Source organism: Dryas octopetala, chromosome 3 (assembly GCF_963921425.1).
Source record: "Dryas octopetala chromosome 3, drDryOcto1.1, whole genome shotgun sequence".
NCBI classification, from domain to species: Eukaryota; Viridiplantae; Streptophyta; class Magnoliopsida; order Rosales; family Rosaceae; genus Dryas; species Dryas octopetala.
Window position 1 is genome coordinate 5,051,310 of NC_141368.1, and position 18,279 is coordinate 5,069,588.

Here is an 18,279-nt window from a genome sequence, read left to right on the forward strand (position 1 = left end):
TTTTTACTCTTTTTTTTTTTTAATCATTGCTGCGGAGGATGTCACCACGTGGCGGCATCGCAGAATACGAGATTCGTCTTCTGTTCGCTTCACTACAGCACTATCGCGAGTAACACCACCATCGCGAGTTAACACCACCTGTTTTGATTTTCGGTTATTTAAACCCTTTTCTCCATTTTTTTTAAAACGACTTTATTCTTTAAATATTTAAATATTTAAATATTAAAAAGGGAGGACTATTCAAACCACCCAAAACCATTTAGTTGACCACTCCCTCAATTTTTTGCCTATTTTGCCCATGCATAAAAAAAAAAAAAAACTCATTTCCAATTTTAGCCGGCCACCCCTCTCCGCCGCCGGCGCAACCCCACCCCTCCCCTTCGCCGGTCGACCCCACCCTTCCCCATCCCTGATGCGACTCACCCACCCATCCCCTTCGCCCAATCTCCCTTCTCTCTCTCTTCCCATTCTCTGCCTTCTTCTCCCTCTCCCCTCTCTTTGTCTTCCTCCCTCACTGGACCACCATGGGTGGTCGGCGCGACCCTATAGACCTCCAGATCAGGGGTCGCGCCGGCCACCCATGGTGGTCCGGTGTGTGAGGGAGGCAGAAAGAGGGGAGAGAGAGAAGAAGACAGAGAGAGCGAAGGGAGATCAGGCAAAGGAGAGGGGTGGGTGGGTCGCACCAGCGATGGGGTGGAGGTGGGGTTGCGCCAGCGGTGGGGATGGGCGGCCGGCCAAAATTGGCAAAATGTGTTTTTTTATTACAAGGGCAAAATAGGAAAAAATTAAGGGGGTGGTCATCTCAGTGATTTTGGGTGATCTGAATAGCCACCCATATTAAAATTAGAAATTGGTAGATGTGGCCATGTGCCAATTTTGTAAATCATACAATAATTTGATACAAACTTAAAATGACATTAGCGGATTTGAGTTGATCAATTTTTGGCATAAACACAAGCATGACATGTTTAGTTATTATAAACATGTTTAGTTAGTATAAAACATGTGTAACACGATAAACATGTAAATAAAAAAAATAAGAAATTTTTCTCATTTTTCTAAATATGTATTATATAAGTTTTAGTATAATTTTAGACGATTATTATTATTTTTTGCTTTTATTAGTACCATGATTAAATATTATTTTTGTTTGATAAGTAATGCATAAATAATAAGTTTGGGTAAAATAAAGGAAATTATGTTTAACATTTTAAATCATAAGATATATGGTCAATCTGAATAAGACACGATTATGAACGACTTAATTTAGAGTTAAGTTATTCAACGAATCAACACGATTATTAACGAGTCGGGTTAAAATTGACAAATATTTAACAAGAATACGAAATGACACAATGCAAACGTGATCCATTAACGCAAAATAACACAACTTAAACACAATTTTAACACATAATGACAAAAATTTAATATAACATATATAGAATGCTTTATACATAAGAATGCTCTAAAACTAACTGGTTAGTAAGTTAATCAAAGTTAACCACTTTATCGGGCCCACTGCATAATGTAATATCAAAATCCGAACTGTCTATTTTTTAGGTCTCACTTCAAAGATTATCCTTGTAAAAAATCTCTAAAATCGAAATTTATTTAGTCATTTGATTATAATAACAACTATTTATATGCTTTTATCGAAAATACTGATCGTTTATTTATTTAATCTCAATTAAATAACTACACGATTTTCGATTTAGTTTATTTTTTGCAATGATAATCTTTGAAGTATGGCTGAAATAATTGATAGTTTGGATTATGAAATTAGTTATGTGGTGAGCCTAAAAACATAATTAGCTTTGTATTAACTTGCTAACTGGTTAGCTTTAGAGCACGCCTCAATATATATATATAATATTAACTTAAATTAAGTTACCATATGTAGTTATGACTTGAATCGTTGAATTGAGTTTGTGTATTAGACTGGTTATTATGAAAATTTTAAAAGCCATTATATAAGTATATCCTGTGTAAAGTTTATACTGCTTGTAGTGGAAAAGAAAATTATGCATTTTAAGAAAAAGGAGAGTGAAGTAGTTGATTATAGAAAAAAGAATACGCCATAAGTTAAAAAAGAAAAGAAATGTTATCCATCTTCTTTAATTTATTTTTTTTATCGATATTTTTATTATTATTCTAATTCTGCAATATAAATTTATGATTAAAATTGTTCATTTTTTAGATATAACTATGAATATCATATTTGTAAAAAATCAATTAAATTAGAAATTATTTAGTTATTTAACTATGATCAAATAAACAGACGATTTTGGTAACAATTTGATAACGATTTATGACCAAATTAAGAATTTTCGATTTAGTTAATTTTTTGTAGATATGATCTTCAAATAATTATCTGAAAAATAAACAATTTAGATCATAAAAATATACTATAAAATGAAAAAGATAAAAGAAAAAATCGATAAAAAATATGCATCGAAGGTAAATAGCATTCTGTGAACAAAAAAAGGAATAAAGCATAAGAGAATTTACACATCGCTGGTGCTTGGAGCGTAAGGCTACGCGCTCAACGGTGTGGGTGGGCATGATCTGCTGGTGCTCACTTTATTCTGGTTGTTCCAGTTGTTCAACGAAAGCTTCTACGTAACGAGGGAGATTCAGACACGTGTGGGGCCACACTTCAAAACCGATTGACTCTTAGCAGAATATCTATGGTTCAGTAACTACTAAGTGGGACGCGTGGAAGTATCTGACGTTGAGCCGATTAGGAAAATAGTGTAATCCTCTACCACAGTTTGTAAAAACGCACTGACCACACGACATCGTTTCATGTCATAGGACAGGATTTTCAATGGGCATAAATAATAAATATGTGGTAGACCGTAGACTTGATTCAATTAAATTTGACAAACCATACCTGCCTAGCATGACTGAAGCACGATATTAACACAAATGTACCTAAAAAACAATTTGATCATTGACATACTTAAAGACATAATATGCCTCATTATCGGGTCATTAGACAGTGCTGAATTCAACACGTCTTAACTTAGAATTTCAAGCTCTTAATATACCAAATTCTAAATTCCAAATTTATATCTTAAGATATAAAATGAATGTTTTAAGACATGTAAACAAGTAAATATATATTTCAATATTTTACTTATTATAAACAAAATATAAATTAAGCTTAAATATAGATCAATAAAATATTGTCACTTATTATAATCAATATTTTACTAATTGCTTTTTTATGTAATTCCCAGAAAAGAAAGTTGCTTTGTAATTTGCAGGAAACAAAAGAAATTGCTTTTACATGGAAAAAGGAGGAAGTAGCCAACCCCCAAGTCCCAACAACGTGAGGAGGTGCACGTGGGCCCCAAAAGTAATATGAGGAACCGGTAAGCAGGTGCCGCGTAGGAGGTCCTGGCTGTCAAGCACCGAGTCCCTTCGTCCCGCATGTGGTGACCTACTAATTGTAGATGTCTAGATGTAGAGCCACGTCAGGGTCTAAGTCAGTCACTGTCTGTCACTGCTGAATTGACTCAACCTCAACGCCTCCTCCTGACCAGGGTTTGGGGTTGGGTTGGGTTGGGTTGGTTCACATCTGGTTAGGTAGCTAGGTTCCTCTGCATCGCTCATAATTTGAATTCCGTCAAAACCTTGTAACTTGTAACATGCATGTACCATATTCACAACACGTATTGAATACACACTGACATCTAGAAGTAAAGTTTTCCATGTTTGGGAGACGTGGTGGAGCATCGGGTTCATGCTGGACGACACGTACTGTATAACTTCCAGTTTCCCACGTCACTGCCTTCAAATTCAGAGTCCACTCTGAGGAGTTTTCCCTGAGAAGTGGGTTTGCTTTGCACCGCAAAAATATCTTCTTCTCTTGCTTTTCTCTCTGTCCTTAGATATTTTCTTCATCCATGTGAGATTTTTTTATTTTTAATTTGAAATTTGAGAAAATCTACAATGTATAATGCCAACACCGTACGTTAAATGATAGCTTTTGATTCATTCATTTTTTTATTTAAAATGATATTGTTTGATTCATTCTATTTTATTTTAAATTTATTTATATGTTATACGGTATTCACAATGTGGGTACGGGTACATGTAGGTAAATGTTCTCCTCGATTTGATTCACTGATTCAAGTTTCCAACAATACACTAAACAAGTGTATTAAATTGCTACAGTTACTGTTCCAAAGTTTCTCAAAGTGATGCAAAATGTTCAAAAGTATGTGCAAAACTTGCTGAATGTATAACATTAGCTGAGCATATTATACCATTCAAGATATGGGGTTCCAAGTACATGCTTCAGAAAATATAATGTTTTGGCTTTCTGGGTCATGATTAACAAAAGTAATACAGAAACCAGGACAAAAATTAAAGAAGACCATAAAGATGGGATACATGGTAAGAATGTGAGAGACTTTATTTGAAGGCTCAATTTGGTAGACTAGAGGGGTAAAAGCCGTTCACAGTCATTCCTCCATCAACAGAAATAATCTGTCCAGTAATGTATGAAGCAGCGGGTAGGCAAAGGAAGGCTACCAAGGATGAGACCTCCTCTGGTTCTGCAACACGCTCAAGAGGAGTGCGTGAGGTTATCTCTTCCAGAAACTTCTTGTTTTCCAGCAACTGTAAGCAGCAATAGATATCACCAGTCAGATAAAAGATGGACTAATAAAGAATCATTATCAGCCATCAATTTGTAAGCTTTCAACAAAGTCAATTTGATTCATTCCATTACATAGATCCAATCTTACATAATGACTAAAATATCTTTTAGTTGTGCAATTTCTTAATCAACCTGACAATTATATGACCCTCAAGTACTCTGATAGTTAGATCGCTGATTCATAATGTTTATTTACAAGGGGTGCCCTGAAAACAAGTAATATGGAAAACTGGAAACTGCAGCAATGCTAACCAAGTTTTACCGAGTCATCTCCATGTTGGCTGAGATACCAATTAATCAAATTTCAAGCTGTACTTGGTACTAGGAAAAGTTGGATCCAAAGAATACTAATCTATCAATGGCATAAGATAATTGTTAATGTTTGATGAGTACAAAACTTGAGAATCAATATCTCAGCATGATCCAGTACAATGACAATTTGTTTTTACCTCTATGGTGGGACACAAACTAACTTTTAGGTTCCAATACTTGATTTCTTGGAATGTGGGTAGTAAAAGAAGAAAGCTAGAGAGACGCCTCAATATGATGATAGTACATAACTACTACTGTGAATGAAAACACTACCATTGCCGGTCCAGAGTGTTAAAAATATCAATCTTCTCATAGTAAACGCACACATGTGAAAAGGCAACAAGAGTTATTCTCCATGAGACAAAAAACATTGTGAGTCACTTCTTGGATTATGCTGCAAAAGTTATTCTCCATGAAGTTAAGCATAATACACAGAAGTCTATTATTTAAACTCTTAATGGGTTTATTGGCCAAAAAAAAAAAAAAAAACTCTTAATGGGTTTGCCCCATTGGTCATTGTTGACTGATATTGTAATTGTAAATGATGCATATAATTGCTAACCCCAACATAAAGGTTAGACTGCTTAAAGTCAAACCATGATTACTAATTAAGCTTTTTGCAGTCACGCCCTAAGGATTTATTTGAATTCTCAAATACACCCATATTGCAGACTAATTCTCAATTACAAGCATGGTGTATCCGTGTATAACTGTAAACTCAACAGAACCAATGGCACATGTCTGAGGAAATCTCTCAGCAACTTCTGCTCCACTAAAATTAGTAATTACTCAAATATCATTTAGAAGAATAGACTGTTAGGGTTTGAAAGAGAGGGAAGAGTAAATTAGAAGATTGGAATATGAGTATATAGCCCCCACAGTAGGGTCTACAAAATCATATATATATTCAACCTCAGATACTGTCCAAAGTCTTATAATTAAGCTTCATTGGTACTTTAAATACTACCAAAGTCTCTTCTGCAACTGTTCTAAGTTGAACAATAAGAAACATGTCATTTACTCTATTGATTCAATCGTAATAAAGGAGGACATCTATTCTATGTGATTCTGAGCGAGTGCCTTACAAGCATGGAATTCATAAAACTGCCCATTCTAAGTAACTGATGCAGGCTGAGCTTTAGGATGAAAATAGAGGTTTATAAGATAAGGGATAGATGATTTTAATCTAGGAATCACCCAACCAGATGGGGGGGGGGGGGGGGGGTGTTGTGGGAATCACTCAACCACGTTTCTTAGAAGGACTTACGTTTGTAGAGAAGAAATATTGGAATTATTTCAAGTAAGTATAGGACCCTACAGCCAAACATAAATGAGATACAACTTCCTATAGGACTCTCCCCATCTCCCAAAATGTGACTTAACAAATTCCTATGTGATTAGGAGACAGCTTCTAATTTAAGTCTTGTAGTTCCAAGACGCATGAGCTGTTACTCTACATCAGTAACATGACGAAAGAGAACTAACATATTCACTAGCAATTTACTTTCCATTATAGGGTGAGAAAGAAGTGTAAGCTTTCTGGGTGCATTTTCATGCTGAATACAAATGGTATTGGTATGAATTTTCTAGTATTTCAAATATATACTTTTCTGGAGTACACAGGGAAGCAAAAAAGGTTGTAACTCAAATAATATTAAAACACATGTATAGCATCTAAATGAACATAAGAAAGTGAGAGAATTACTTGTTCTACAAGTGATGTTCTGGTATACCAAGGGGCAACAGAATTGCTCCTGATCTTGTCTTTTGCCCATTCACAAGCCAGATTTTTGGTAAGCTGATTGATTGCAGCTGAAAATAGGAGACAAAAGACTTTAGCTTTTGCCTTTCACACCCATTCAATTCAGTAGTCAGTGTAAATCATATTGAGCAAAGAAGATACCATAACGGAGGCAATAGCTCACCTTTAGTTGCGCCATAAATGGACCCAGAACCTACACTCACCACCCCAGCAACAGAGGATATGAACACAATGCTTCCTACCCCAGACGATTTCAAAAGAGGATGTGCAAGTTGACACAGGTGGTATGCAGATTCTAAGTTGGTAGCCATGAGTGATGAATATTCCTCAGAAGTGTACTCAGTAGTTGGCTTCCTGATGTTTGTCCCAACATTGTTTACCTAGTCCCACATTATCATCAAATTCAACCCATTGAATTCTGGTGAACAAGTTTTAAGACTCAAAAAAAGACACTCTTTAATTCAAGAATTATAGTCACAACTATAACCTATTTCTAGTTCCCTTCTTTCTAACATTTATACAAGCAGACAGAGCGCGAATAAACAGGGGGTTACTTACAAGAATGTTTAGCTTGTCACTGAAGGAAGAACCCACTTGCTGCATGAGCTGCTCTCTGTGGGTTTTAGACGAAGCATCGCAGACTGACCCAGTGACCCGAAAGCCCTTAGCTTCCCATTCCTTTAAGCATTTGGAAAGTTCTGCTTCGTTCCGAGAACAGGTGTGCACAGCCGCTCCAAACCCAGCAAGCTCTTCCACCACAGCATACCTGAACCCAAAAAGGAGCGATACATTAAATCCACAATTCGACAATTAATTCCACATTGATTTCGATAAACAACTTGAAGTTCTTTAACATATTAAGAACCCATGGAAGAATTTTCTAAGAAAATGAATGACAGGGAGAGAGACCCAATTCCGCGAGTGCCACCGGTAACAAGGGCAGTCATTCCCTTGAGAGACCATCTGGAGCTGGCGAGGGTGGTCTCTGCCTTAGCCATTTTCGCAGTCTTCCGAGCAAGCTTTCACTGAACTGAACGCAAGTTGCCAATTACAAAAATAAAAATAGAAAAAGTGATGTAGCAACGAATTGCCCATGGGGCACTAATAAGACTATTAATATGCTTGCTAAGACCACTTCTTAGCAAATCACACCTCTTGTATGGGGCCTTTGGGCCAAAGCAAAGCTGGACTCTCGAGCTTCAGTGAGGGCAGTTGGGGGTTGCCATCTCTTGCAAAATCCAGCTAAACCGAATAGGCCCAAAATCCAGCTAGATATTTTGTTGGCCCAAGATTGAGAGGCAAAAAGCTTGCATTCTCCAATTTTCACCACTCTATATGTTCTTGAAATTCATATCATTCTTACTACTACTCTCTTATAACGTTCTAAAAGAGTACTCAAAAGAACTATGGAACAATTAAGCTATAGCCCATAAATAGATCTTAATTTTTTTTTCTTTTGTTTCATCTTTTTCATGGTTCAGTGCTAAATACAAATAAATTAACCTCTCTATATAACCAAATCTAACCACAAAAAAATTCTCTCTATAATTGTTGTATACAACTACCCTCTCATGTCTGATTGACATTCATGTGCTATTGTGGTAGTTAGGGGCGGAGCAACATTAAGGCCTGAAGTGGCCGTGGTCCCCAGTCTTCATTCAAAACACATATATATATATATATATATTAAGGAACATTTAGAAAACACTATATATGTAATTGGCGCCCCCAAACTTCATATGCTAGCTCCGCCAATGATGGTAGTGGAGGAAAACTTACCTACAACCGTTAAATACAACAGATGCCTCATAACCATAAATGTGCGTGGTATAAATTGGGTGCAAGTAAGTTTTTATCATGGTAGTGACATATATGACTAGTTCTCACGAGAGACCTTTGCATTAGGAAAGAATTTTTCCCAACCAGAAGCCATTTATGAAGCTCACTATCCAATATTTTGTTGTCAAAACTCAAAAGCTGGTGACTTGACATGAAAATGGAACCCCCCCAATGGAGACCAGTTGTAGAATTGAGTACACATCCCCACATTCCCTTGTATTTTCCTATACAATGAAAGAAACAGATCGCTTTACAGTTTCAGACACATCAGAAGCATGTGCGCTTCTGGCTCTCTCTATAATCTAAATCTGCAAGCACTGCAACTGCATGCGCCTTAAATTAAAACTCTCACTCATCACTGATAAGGCTGAGAAAGAAACAACCACCAGTACTACTCACTCTCTCAGAGACCTCCTCGATAACCCCTACAAAAGTAAAACCCGAACAAAACTACTTGAACTACTGCCAGACCAGACAATGCCCTCTTATTAATCTTACACAAAAACAGGCACCTCGTGTAAACCAAACCAAGCAACCTCAACCTCATTTTCCCAAACCAAAGCATAAACAAATTAAACAAATTAAAGGCACCCCAAAAATGGAAAAAGTGTTGTTGGGTAACATAAATTCCCCTCTATATATATGCAGCAGCAGCAGCACTGCATGATCTGCTAATTTCTTTCCCTCCTCTGATCGATCTCTGATATGATATGATATCTGCAAATTAAAGGGCATGAAGTCAAAACCGATCGATGGTTCATCATCAGTTTCCATATAAAGAAACGTTGAAAAACGATTCCTAATAAAGGTCGCCGTGTATTCTGCAGGAACGTTCCATCGTTGCATTGTTACCGCTCGCGCGGTGCATGGTTATTGGTGCCACATTACTATAACCAGCCATGCCTACGTTTTAGGGAATCAATATATTGAAATATTGAGAGAAATTTCACTTTTTTTTTTTTTTTTGTGCGAGAGTCTTACTAGTAGCTTTTAAGGGTTTGAACTACTTCTTTTATTACTAATTACTTTAATTCTATCATGAAAAAGAGAACTCCACTACATTTATCAAATAATCTGACATTTTTATTTATTTATTTAAATTTAAACTCATTTTGATCTTAATTTATTTGTAAGGTATACCAACAAATTTTGGGTCATACTTACATATTATTTGGGGAGTTAATTATGTGTTATTAATGTGCCATATCAAAATGTTAGTTTACACATTAGTATCTTACTCATTGTAAATTAATGAGATTCAAAGTAAATTTAGATTTAAATAAATAAAAGACTGTCATATTGTTTGGTGTATATAGCAATGATCTAGCATTATTTTGATTCAAAATGAACTATGGGCATTGTTAGGCTTTGTAGGGTTGGTGATTGGTCGTTGAGGGTTGCAAGAGCCAAGAGGTAGCTAGATTAATATGCTTCCAAAAGTGAATAATGCCAATGATGTGATTTTGTTTCTCTCAGTGACTAAATAAATTAAGGAATTAATTAATGGCCCTGTGGTTGTGGCCTTGTGGGTAATATAATAATTCAATTTGATTCCATGGGGTTAGTTGGTGGACTATTTGGAGGACTAGTCTGCACAGAAGAGAACAGGTACGATCCAGATCAGAAAGGGTTTGGAATTTATGTAAAGTGTATTTCATATTTTCATGTTGTTATGCTAATGGGTGTATTTCTTTCTCTCACCATATAAAGTACTGTTGTTAATCGAGTACTCCTCCAGTGCGTTATTGTAGCTGAAGTGACTTTTGATGTCAGTTACTTAGTGTCAGTTCTTTTACCTTTTTACAACCTTACAGTTAATTCGTTCCTCTCTTGGCAGCGAGGAAAAAACAAAAAAGCATGCAATAAACATGAAAACAAACACAAGAAAACATATATATATATATATATCTCTCTCTCTCTCATGATTCAAGACTGAGTACTGGGAGTCAACTAATGGTAATTACTGTGAGTCTGTGTGCAACACAGGGCACCTACTATTCGAATTTCTCATAAGCTGAACAGCAAATTAACCATGTAGATCTGAAAATTGATGGAATTAAGTTTATTTTTACTTGGACCTTCATAGCAAAGAGGTGGTGGATCACACCTCACAAACCCTAATGCAAGAGCTAGCTAGCTATCATTCTTTTCCATATGAAGATAAATATTGGAAGTAGCCTTGGTTAACCAACTAATTAATATGGGAGTTATGCAATACAAACCCCCACCCCCGGCCCCCTCTCCCCACACACAAACACATACACATATGATCATACATATAATGGGCATGGTGTAATCAGGAGAATATGGGAGTCAAAGCTTTTTAGTGTCAATATTGAGCAGCACCAACTAATTAATTAGCATGACAAATAAGAACAGTGCGATCAATTAATATTCTTGACTTCAATTATGTGCACATCATGATCATACAGCTCAGCAGGCTGGCATGTTTTCCCTTGGATCATCAAAGGGTTAATTAGCCAAGAAATTAAGAGAGGGAACAAAGAGAAAAAAAAAAAAAAACAGAGAATTAAGTGATTAATTTCTTCTTCTTCTACCATGGCCAAAAAAAATTTCTTCTTCTTCTTCTACTACTAATTAATAAAAGCATTGCAATATGATGATGATCCAATACATATATAATTGCGCGGCCAATTTCATTTGACCTTGGGAGGGTCACCAAGCCTGAGCTCAAGATCCAAATCTTCCATGGAGCTGCTATCCACAAGTCCAGTCACCTCTGAGTGGAGAAAAAATGGAAATGGAGAAATAGAAGTCTTAGGCCTTTTGTAACTTCTTGCCTCTTCCCCACAAGACCCAACTTGTGATATGTTGCCACTAACAACTGAATTAATCAAACCCACAGACAAATGGGTTTCAACATAATCATCATCACAAATGTTACCTTGCCACATAGAATCTTGTAATTCTCTCATCATATGAATCTTTTCCAATTGGTCAGGTTTTGAGTCTGACCAAGTAGAAGAAGAAGAAGAGAGAAAAGCGCGTTGATGATGATCATGGTCATCACCTGAAACATTAATCTCCTGAATCATGGATAAAGCTGCTGCTGCTGATGAAGCCCTAGTAACAGGTGATGATGATGAAAAATTAGGACACTTCTGATGAGCCCCCAATAACGACTTAGAAGAACGATGATGATGATGATCAGTGGAGATAGTAGTAGTACTATTAAGATGACATTGTTTGAGTCTAGCTCTGTCCCTCCTGTGAACATTCATATGACCCCCTAGGGCTTGAGCTGACCTGAACTCCCTCATACAGAAACTACAGGAATAGGACCTTGGGGGCCATACACACCCTCCAAGAGGACCATGGCCAGCTGCATCTTCTGCAAATGCCTTCTCTTCCCATGATGATGATGACGATGATGTGTTCATTGTTGATGATGATGAGTACTGCATCAACATCCAACACTGATCAGCAGTACCAGCAGCTAAAGCTTGTTCCATATATTCACAAAGCCACCCCACCACAGACACAGACTAAAATATAGAGGCGATGAGCTGAAGCTACTTTTTAGTTTCCTCTATTTTGGCTCTTCCACTGAAGCTACTCTCTTGGTTTTTAGCTCTCATTTGCTACACAGTCTTTGTTTGTATATTATAATTAATATTTGGCAATTTATAGAGGGCCGGGGGGCCCCATTTATTTAAGAAAACTGTCATGCATTTGATTTGATCGACCCACATGCATGAAAACAATTTACGCATACTAGCTATGATCGATCAAATGCCTAGTTAGCTAGCTAGCTATACTCATGCACCTATTAATAAATTAATCTTAGTTGGAGGGTGAAAGTACCATGTTATTCTATTAATTGTTGCTCTGAAATTAGTGGAAATCTTGCATTTTTTTTCAAACCATATTGGAGGAATTTGAACTCCCAACGTCAAGTTTTAAACGGATTTGAACTTTATTTTCAAGCCAAGTTTAGACTTTACACAAGACAATTTTTTCTTACACTTAAATTGGGATTAATTTGTCATTAGGAAACTAATTAAATTATCCATTAAGGCTAGCTATATGGAGCCATGCATTTCCGTAATGACTGGAGAAGGAAGACCATTAATCCATGAAGAGTGCTATAGCGCTAGCTAGCTAGCTACAGACAAGACAAAGACCTGTGAAGGAAAATTAATATAACATATATGATAGATATATCTAATTAATTGCTAGCTAGCTCAATACTCAATATACATATATATATAATCAAGATATATAGCATATATGGTCCACTAGGTGTCATTTCTTGAATCTTTCCTAACTGCTTTGATATATTATATATGGTTTTCAGTGCAAATTGTCCTAATCACTAATTCCCTTCCCTAGGCTCCTAGCTAGTAAATATAAAAAAATCATGGGAAGTATTTATCTTTAATTTTATCTTAATTTACATAATTATAACAATTAAATATGAATATATTGTCGTCACACAGTCACACTGTAAAGCTTGATTATTGATCATTTAGTAGCCTTGGCAACGATAAACAATTCATGATGAAATTTGCACACAATTTATGAATATAATTAATTTATCGAAGCATCATTTTCGTAGACAAATTAAAGGTCATGCGAAACATTTGAAAGAGTACTCAGTCTTGATTTAATTTGATCCCTTCAAGTTTCTTCTTATTATCCCTGTAGCGAACGTGTTCTTTATCTTTGGATTTTTCTTCCCGTATCACGCCAAGCTAACAAGTCAATATATAAGACATTTTCTGCTCAATTAACATAATTAAATAATTAATTTTTACTTTATCCAGGACTAGCTAGCAAGCTACTTCACGACATATATATATATATTAATTCAAGATAGAGTGAGACCTTTAATTAGTCTTTACTTGTAGTTTCGTTATCTAGGTTTAATATTAAAATTATCCTTTAAATTCATTTACTTTTGATGAATTACAAGTAGAAGGTCAAAGACAGATGTCTCTATAATTATAAAAATTAATCTTCAGTAATATGAAAGTTTGAAATTAAGATTACTTTTCTCATAGAAGCTATTTCTCTCAGAGACATTGTATAAGGATTACTTGCCCTCATAATTAAGCCTTGGTCATATATGTATATATATAGCTATCTAATGGGTGCGAGTGGCCAGTACTGTTCCATATGTATGGAGCATTAATTTCATGTGGAAATCCCAAGTTATAATTAAGCAAAGTACTCATGAAATGTATGGAAAAAATAATAGCTAATTCTTTTATGATTTTTAGTTACCAACTAATGTAGTAGATACGTACAGCTAGATGATGGCAGTAAACACTATATATACTAACAAACATAAAATAATTAAAATCGATTATAAGTTTTTTTTTTGGGCCACTTAAAATCGATTAAAAGTTTGAATGGTCAAATCTGTTTGACACAGGTACTGGCTTGTACTGTTCGACTGTGGAACATATATATGAACAGAATGCTTTTGATTCTATCTTAAATATACAAGGTCTAAGATATAAGAGAACTTTCGGCACCAAAGTCGATCTTTCAAGTCCAAGATGTACATCTTGACCCTTTAGCTAGTTTTAACATATATATAATTAAAATCCCAAACTTTATTAACTCCTGGTTATGGATTGCCATTCGTCAAATCCTTACATACAATTGTTCTATACAACTTTTTTTTCTCATAAAACTTGTCATATATATGATATGACTAAAAGTAATATACTAATATGTGACAATTTGAACAAGTACTAGGTTGCGTACAACTCTTGATTGAATATTTTTTCCTTGAGTTCATCACTGTATTGATTTACATTAATTTGTTCATTTTCAGCAGACTAAATTTAAAGAAACGGTTTTATCGTACTGGTAGGTACATTAATTTGCTGAACTTGATTCCTTTTCATTTGGTAGTGGGCAGACGTTTTATAATTTCACATGTTTTTTTCTCTTTGGTTTGGTTAAGATTGCATAATTCTAAAAGACTAAACAATAAGAGAAGGGACATAAAATATGTTCTAATTATCAAAAATATTGAAGACTATATACGCAGTTGGTGGACAACTTAGTTGGAAGGTTTGTAAAGTTTGTTTCTCTGTATTTAAATTCGATTCCCTTCCCCCTAAAAAAAAAAAAAAAGACCATATACAAACACCTTCTTTAATTTTAATTAAAAAACTACTAAGATTGTCTTCTACAGTTCTACTTATAAGGTTGTACCTAAAATGTCTTCATTTTCAACTTGTGGAACAAGAACACGCTACTGGGTTGATAAATATGACTTGATCATTACAAAACAACAAGGAAATAGCTTTAAAAAAAAGTATTTTAATTAATTAATTAAAGATAAACATAATTATTATTTAGGGAACTGTTTTAATCAATCTGGCCAACTGAGAGAACCAGTAGTACGTCAAGTCATATACATGATATTAGCTAGCTTGACGTGACACTGGCTTGGCGACTAAGAGAAAAGGACAATAATGAAGCATTGGTTTAGAAAGGTTTATATATAGAGAGATAGAGTTATGAATGCTATATATAGTTAGGCTGTTAATCAGGCTGTTAAATGTTAATCGTTGAAAGTGATCGAATAAGAGCTTCAATAAAATTTTGTCAAAATTTGTGTTATTTTAAGAAAAAAAAAGTCGTGCCGATGTTTTCATTTTTGGCTTTTTTACTTTTGAATATCTTTTGGCTTTTAAAATGAATTAGCATTGATGCAAAGCTTGTAGCTGTCTTCTTCTTTAGTATAATGAGAATTCTTATGGTTGTCTTAGAATATAACATGAGCATGCTGTAGATATATGTTTAGGAACTCTCTTTCCATTTGAATATAGAATGGGAAACAGGTTGTTAGCATAAAAAAGCAAACACATGTATATCTAAAAAGGCCACTGCAAAAGGCAAATAGTACTGATTTGTTTTGGATGTGAGCACATGAACTCACCTTAAATGCATTTGATAAAATCACAAGTTCATCATTTATATAATCACACTTGATGCATTTTAAGTAACAAATCACAAAATTTTCAATTTATAGTTGTCCCATTAAGAAAAAGGGGAATGCTATCTACTTTTTCTAATCTACATTTTCCACCGACCTTTTAATTTATTATTTTCATTTTGCGGTGTCTTTTCATAATCGGAACCGTTTGTTTTTTAGACCATTTTATGAAGATCATCTCTGCAAAAAATCAATTGGTTATGTAACTGTGATCAAATAAACATACGATTTTTACAATATTTTGATTTACAGTTTGTTTATTTGATACCGATTACATGACCAAACAATTTTCAATTAAATTGACTTTTTAAAAAGATAATCTTCAAAAAATGATATAAATTAAAAATGAGTGGTTCTGATCATAAATATAGTACGGAATGAAAATAACAAAGGAGAAGGTTGATTAGAAAAAATAGATAGCATTGCTCTAAGAAAAAAAACCCACCAAATGGGGACAAGGAATTATCTTGGGCTGATCCAAAAAGTACATATACAGATTGGGCTGCTCTGAGGACAATCTAATAATATCAAAAGAATTGGGAGTTTGTGAACCAGTGAGCCAGCGGCCCATGCAACCTAACAACACACATATTGGGTAGCACTGTTTTTATTTTTATTGTTTTTTATCTCTATACTGTACACATGGTTCCAATCTTTATTCTGGCCAGAAAATAGCTGCCCTCTACTTGTTGCTGCGCAAGAGCTACTATGGCATTGGCATTTGGCAACTAAATCAACCTCTACTTATAGTCTTCAATGGCTGTATAGCCTCAGCTCCCAACCCTGAAAGTCAACCTTAGACCCCCAATGAGGGCCCAAAGTTTGTGTAGCAATAATCTGGCCAAACATAAATAGCCCTATAACCTACCTACCCTGCCCATATTTATATGAAGGACTGGAACCTTTAAGTCATTGGGTCCAGTTTGGTGTCTTTTGCAATTGTACATACATAAGATAGAGTTAATTACACTTACACCCCTTGAGGTTTATCGTTTTTTCACATACTCTCTGGGGTTTCAATAATTACACATACACCCACTGAGGTTTCAAAACTGTTGCATATAACCCCCTATATGAGATGAAAAATGATGAGAAATTATGCAAAAAAGCATGCTAAGGGGTGAAATGGCCTAATAAGATTACTCAAGGTGTAAGGTCCAATTTCAATACAAATATTTTCTTTTTTGTTTATTTATTTTTTTCTCTTGTAGAGGGTGGTTATATGCAATAGTTTTGAAACCTTAGAGGGTATAATTTTTAAAACTCCAGAGGGTATATGTGAAAATACGATAAATCTTAGGGGATGTAAATGTAATTAACTCACATAAGATATGGGTTGTAATATTGCATTAACTACACCATAGTAATTTTATATTGATGAATTCATTAATGGAATCGGGGGTGATTATGTACACAGCCCTTATGCTAATAGTGTTTTGTGTGTACCAAAAAGACCCAAAAAGAAAGCCCAGAGAACGGCCGAGAAAGACATTTGAGCCCACAGAACTGCCTGATAAGGCTGATATTAGCCCATAACATCCCCTGTTTGTTTTGTTCTATGTGTAACTGTGTTCCTTCGCTATAAGTAAAGGGTACATAGATGACCAATCACCAACCGTTCGCATGCTTCGAACCAAGCAATTACTGAACCCCCAGTAAAAATAGGCTTTTTTATTCAAATACCACCTGAACTATAAAGGGTGTGCTCAAATACCACCCAAACTTTTTTTCTTGCCAATTTACCACCTGAACTTTCACATATTGGCTAATTTACCACCTACCGTCATTTTAGTTAAATTTTCTGTTTATTTCAAGGGTATTTTCTCTAATTAAACCCCCTAAAAAAAAAGGATATTTCCATTTTCTATTTTTTTAGTTTTTAATTTTTTTTCTAATTATATTTTTAAAAAAGTTTTAAAAATAATAATATTTTTTTATTGTATTCAAGGGTAAAATGGGAAGTTTAAGAAATTTTTTGATGATTTAACAGAAAAATGGATGTTAGGTGGCAAATTAGCACATATTAATAATTTCAGATGGTAAATTGGCAAGAAAAAAAGTTTGGGTGGTATTTGAGCACACCCCCTGTAGTTCAGGTGCTATTTGGGTAAAAAAGCCGTAAAAATACGAGAAATAAGAGGGAAAAAAAAGAATAAGAAAGATATGCAACCTAGTACTGAGCTGAGTGGCCTTGCTTTGTTAAATCTGTGACTATGAAAACAATAATTTTTAAATCAGCTAAACAAATAATTCAACCATACTCCTGGTTTTGGAAGCGTGTATGCGGAATTGCGGACACACGTGTTTGTTTCATTGATTGTTCCATCACTCGCTTTATCAAAGTGTTGAATTCACTTTCCCTCATGATTCCATTGGTTGGGTTCGTCCTTGGCAGCAAAAGTAAATGGGTTTCAACCATGAAATTAAGAAGAAAAAAAATAGGTAAATGGGCATTTCTTTGTCCACCGAATTTCTCTTTAAAAAAAAAAAGGATTAAAAGCCCAGTACTCTATGGATGGAAGAAAGCTCTGCATGGCTCAATGGCTGTTTTAAATTTTACATTGGTGTTTCTGCAATTCCTTATTGAGTAAAGTCTTACTCTCAAAAAAGAAAAAAAATTCAAATGTTACATTGTATATGTATACTTGTATACAGTCAATTCAAATAGTATTTTTATTGCTCTTTTAACCAATAATCCTATTGGCAACACTCAAATTC

General features: G+C 34.9%; 2 protein-coding genes across 2 annotated transcripts; both read right to left on the reverse strand.

Annotated features, from left to right (window-relative positions):
• Positions 1–4,230: 4,230 nt before the first annotated feature.
• LOC147289960 (tropinone reductase homolog At5g06060-like) lies at positions 4,231–7,808 on the reverse strand. Its single transcript, XM_086238416.1, has 5 exons — positions 7,653–7,808; positions 7,302–7,509; positions 6,907–7,123; positions 6,687–6,793; positions 4,231–4,629 (listed from the first exon to the last, which is right to left on the reverse strand). The coding sequence occupies exons 1-5, from the start codon at positions 7,739–7,741 to the stop codon at positions 4,435–4,437; spliced, it is 816 nt and encodes a 271-aa protein (XP_086094542.1). The 5' UTR covers positions 7,742–7,808; the 3' UTR covers positions 4,231–4,434.
• A 3,431-nt stretch (positions 7,809–11,239) lies between these two features.
• Positions 11,240–12,055, reverse strand: RBE (C2H2 and C2HC zinc fingers superfamily protein). Its single transcript, XM_086234938.1, has one exon. The coding sequence runs from the start codon at positions 12,053–12,055 to the stop codon at positions 11,240–11,242; it is 816 nt and encodes a 271-aa protein (XP_086091064.1).
• Between the last annotated feature and the right edge of the window lie 6,224 nt (positions 12,056–18,279).

What these genes read in the sequence shown, in the direction of transcription:
- LOC147289960 (XM_086238416.1), bottom strand. Translation starts at nt 7,741, where the DNA reads ATGGCTAAGGCAGAGACCACCCTCGCCAGCTCCAGATGGTCTCTCAAG. An exon ending in GGTGGCACTCGCGGAATTGG is followed by an intron (nt 7,510 to 7,652) that starts GTCTCTCTCCCT and finishes TTTTGGGTTCAG; the next exon opens with GTATGCTGTGGTGGAAGAGC. An exon ending in CATTTATGGCGCAACTAAAG is followed by an intron (nt 6,794 to 6,906) that starts GTGAGCTATTGC and finishes TCCTATTTTCAG; the next exon opens with CTGCAATCAATCAGCTTACC.
- RBE (XM_086234938.1), bottom strand. Translation starts at nt 12,055, where the DNA reads ATGGAACAAGCTTTAGCTGCTGGTACTGCTGATCAGTGTTGGATGTTG.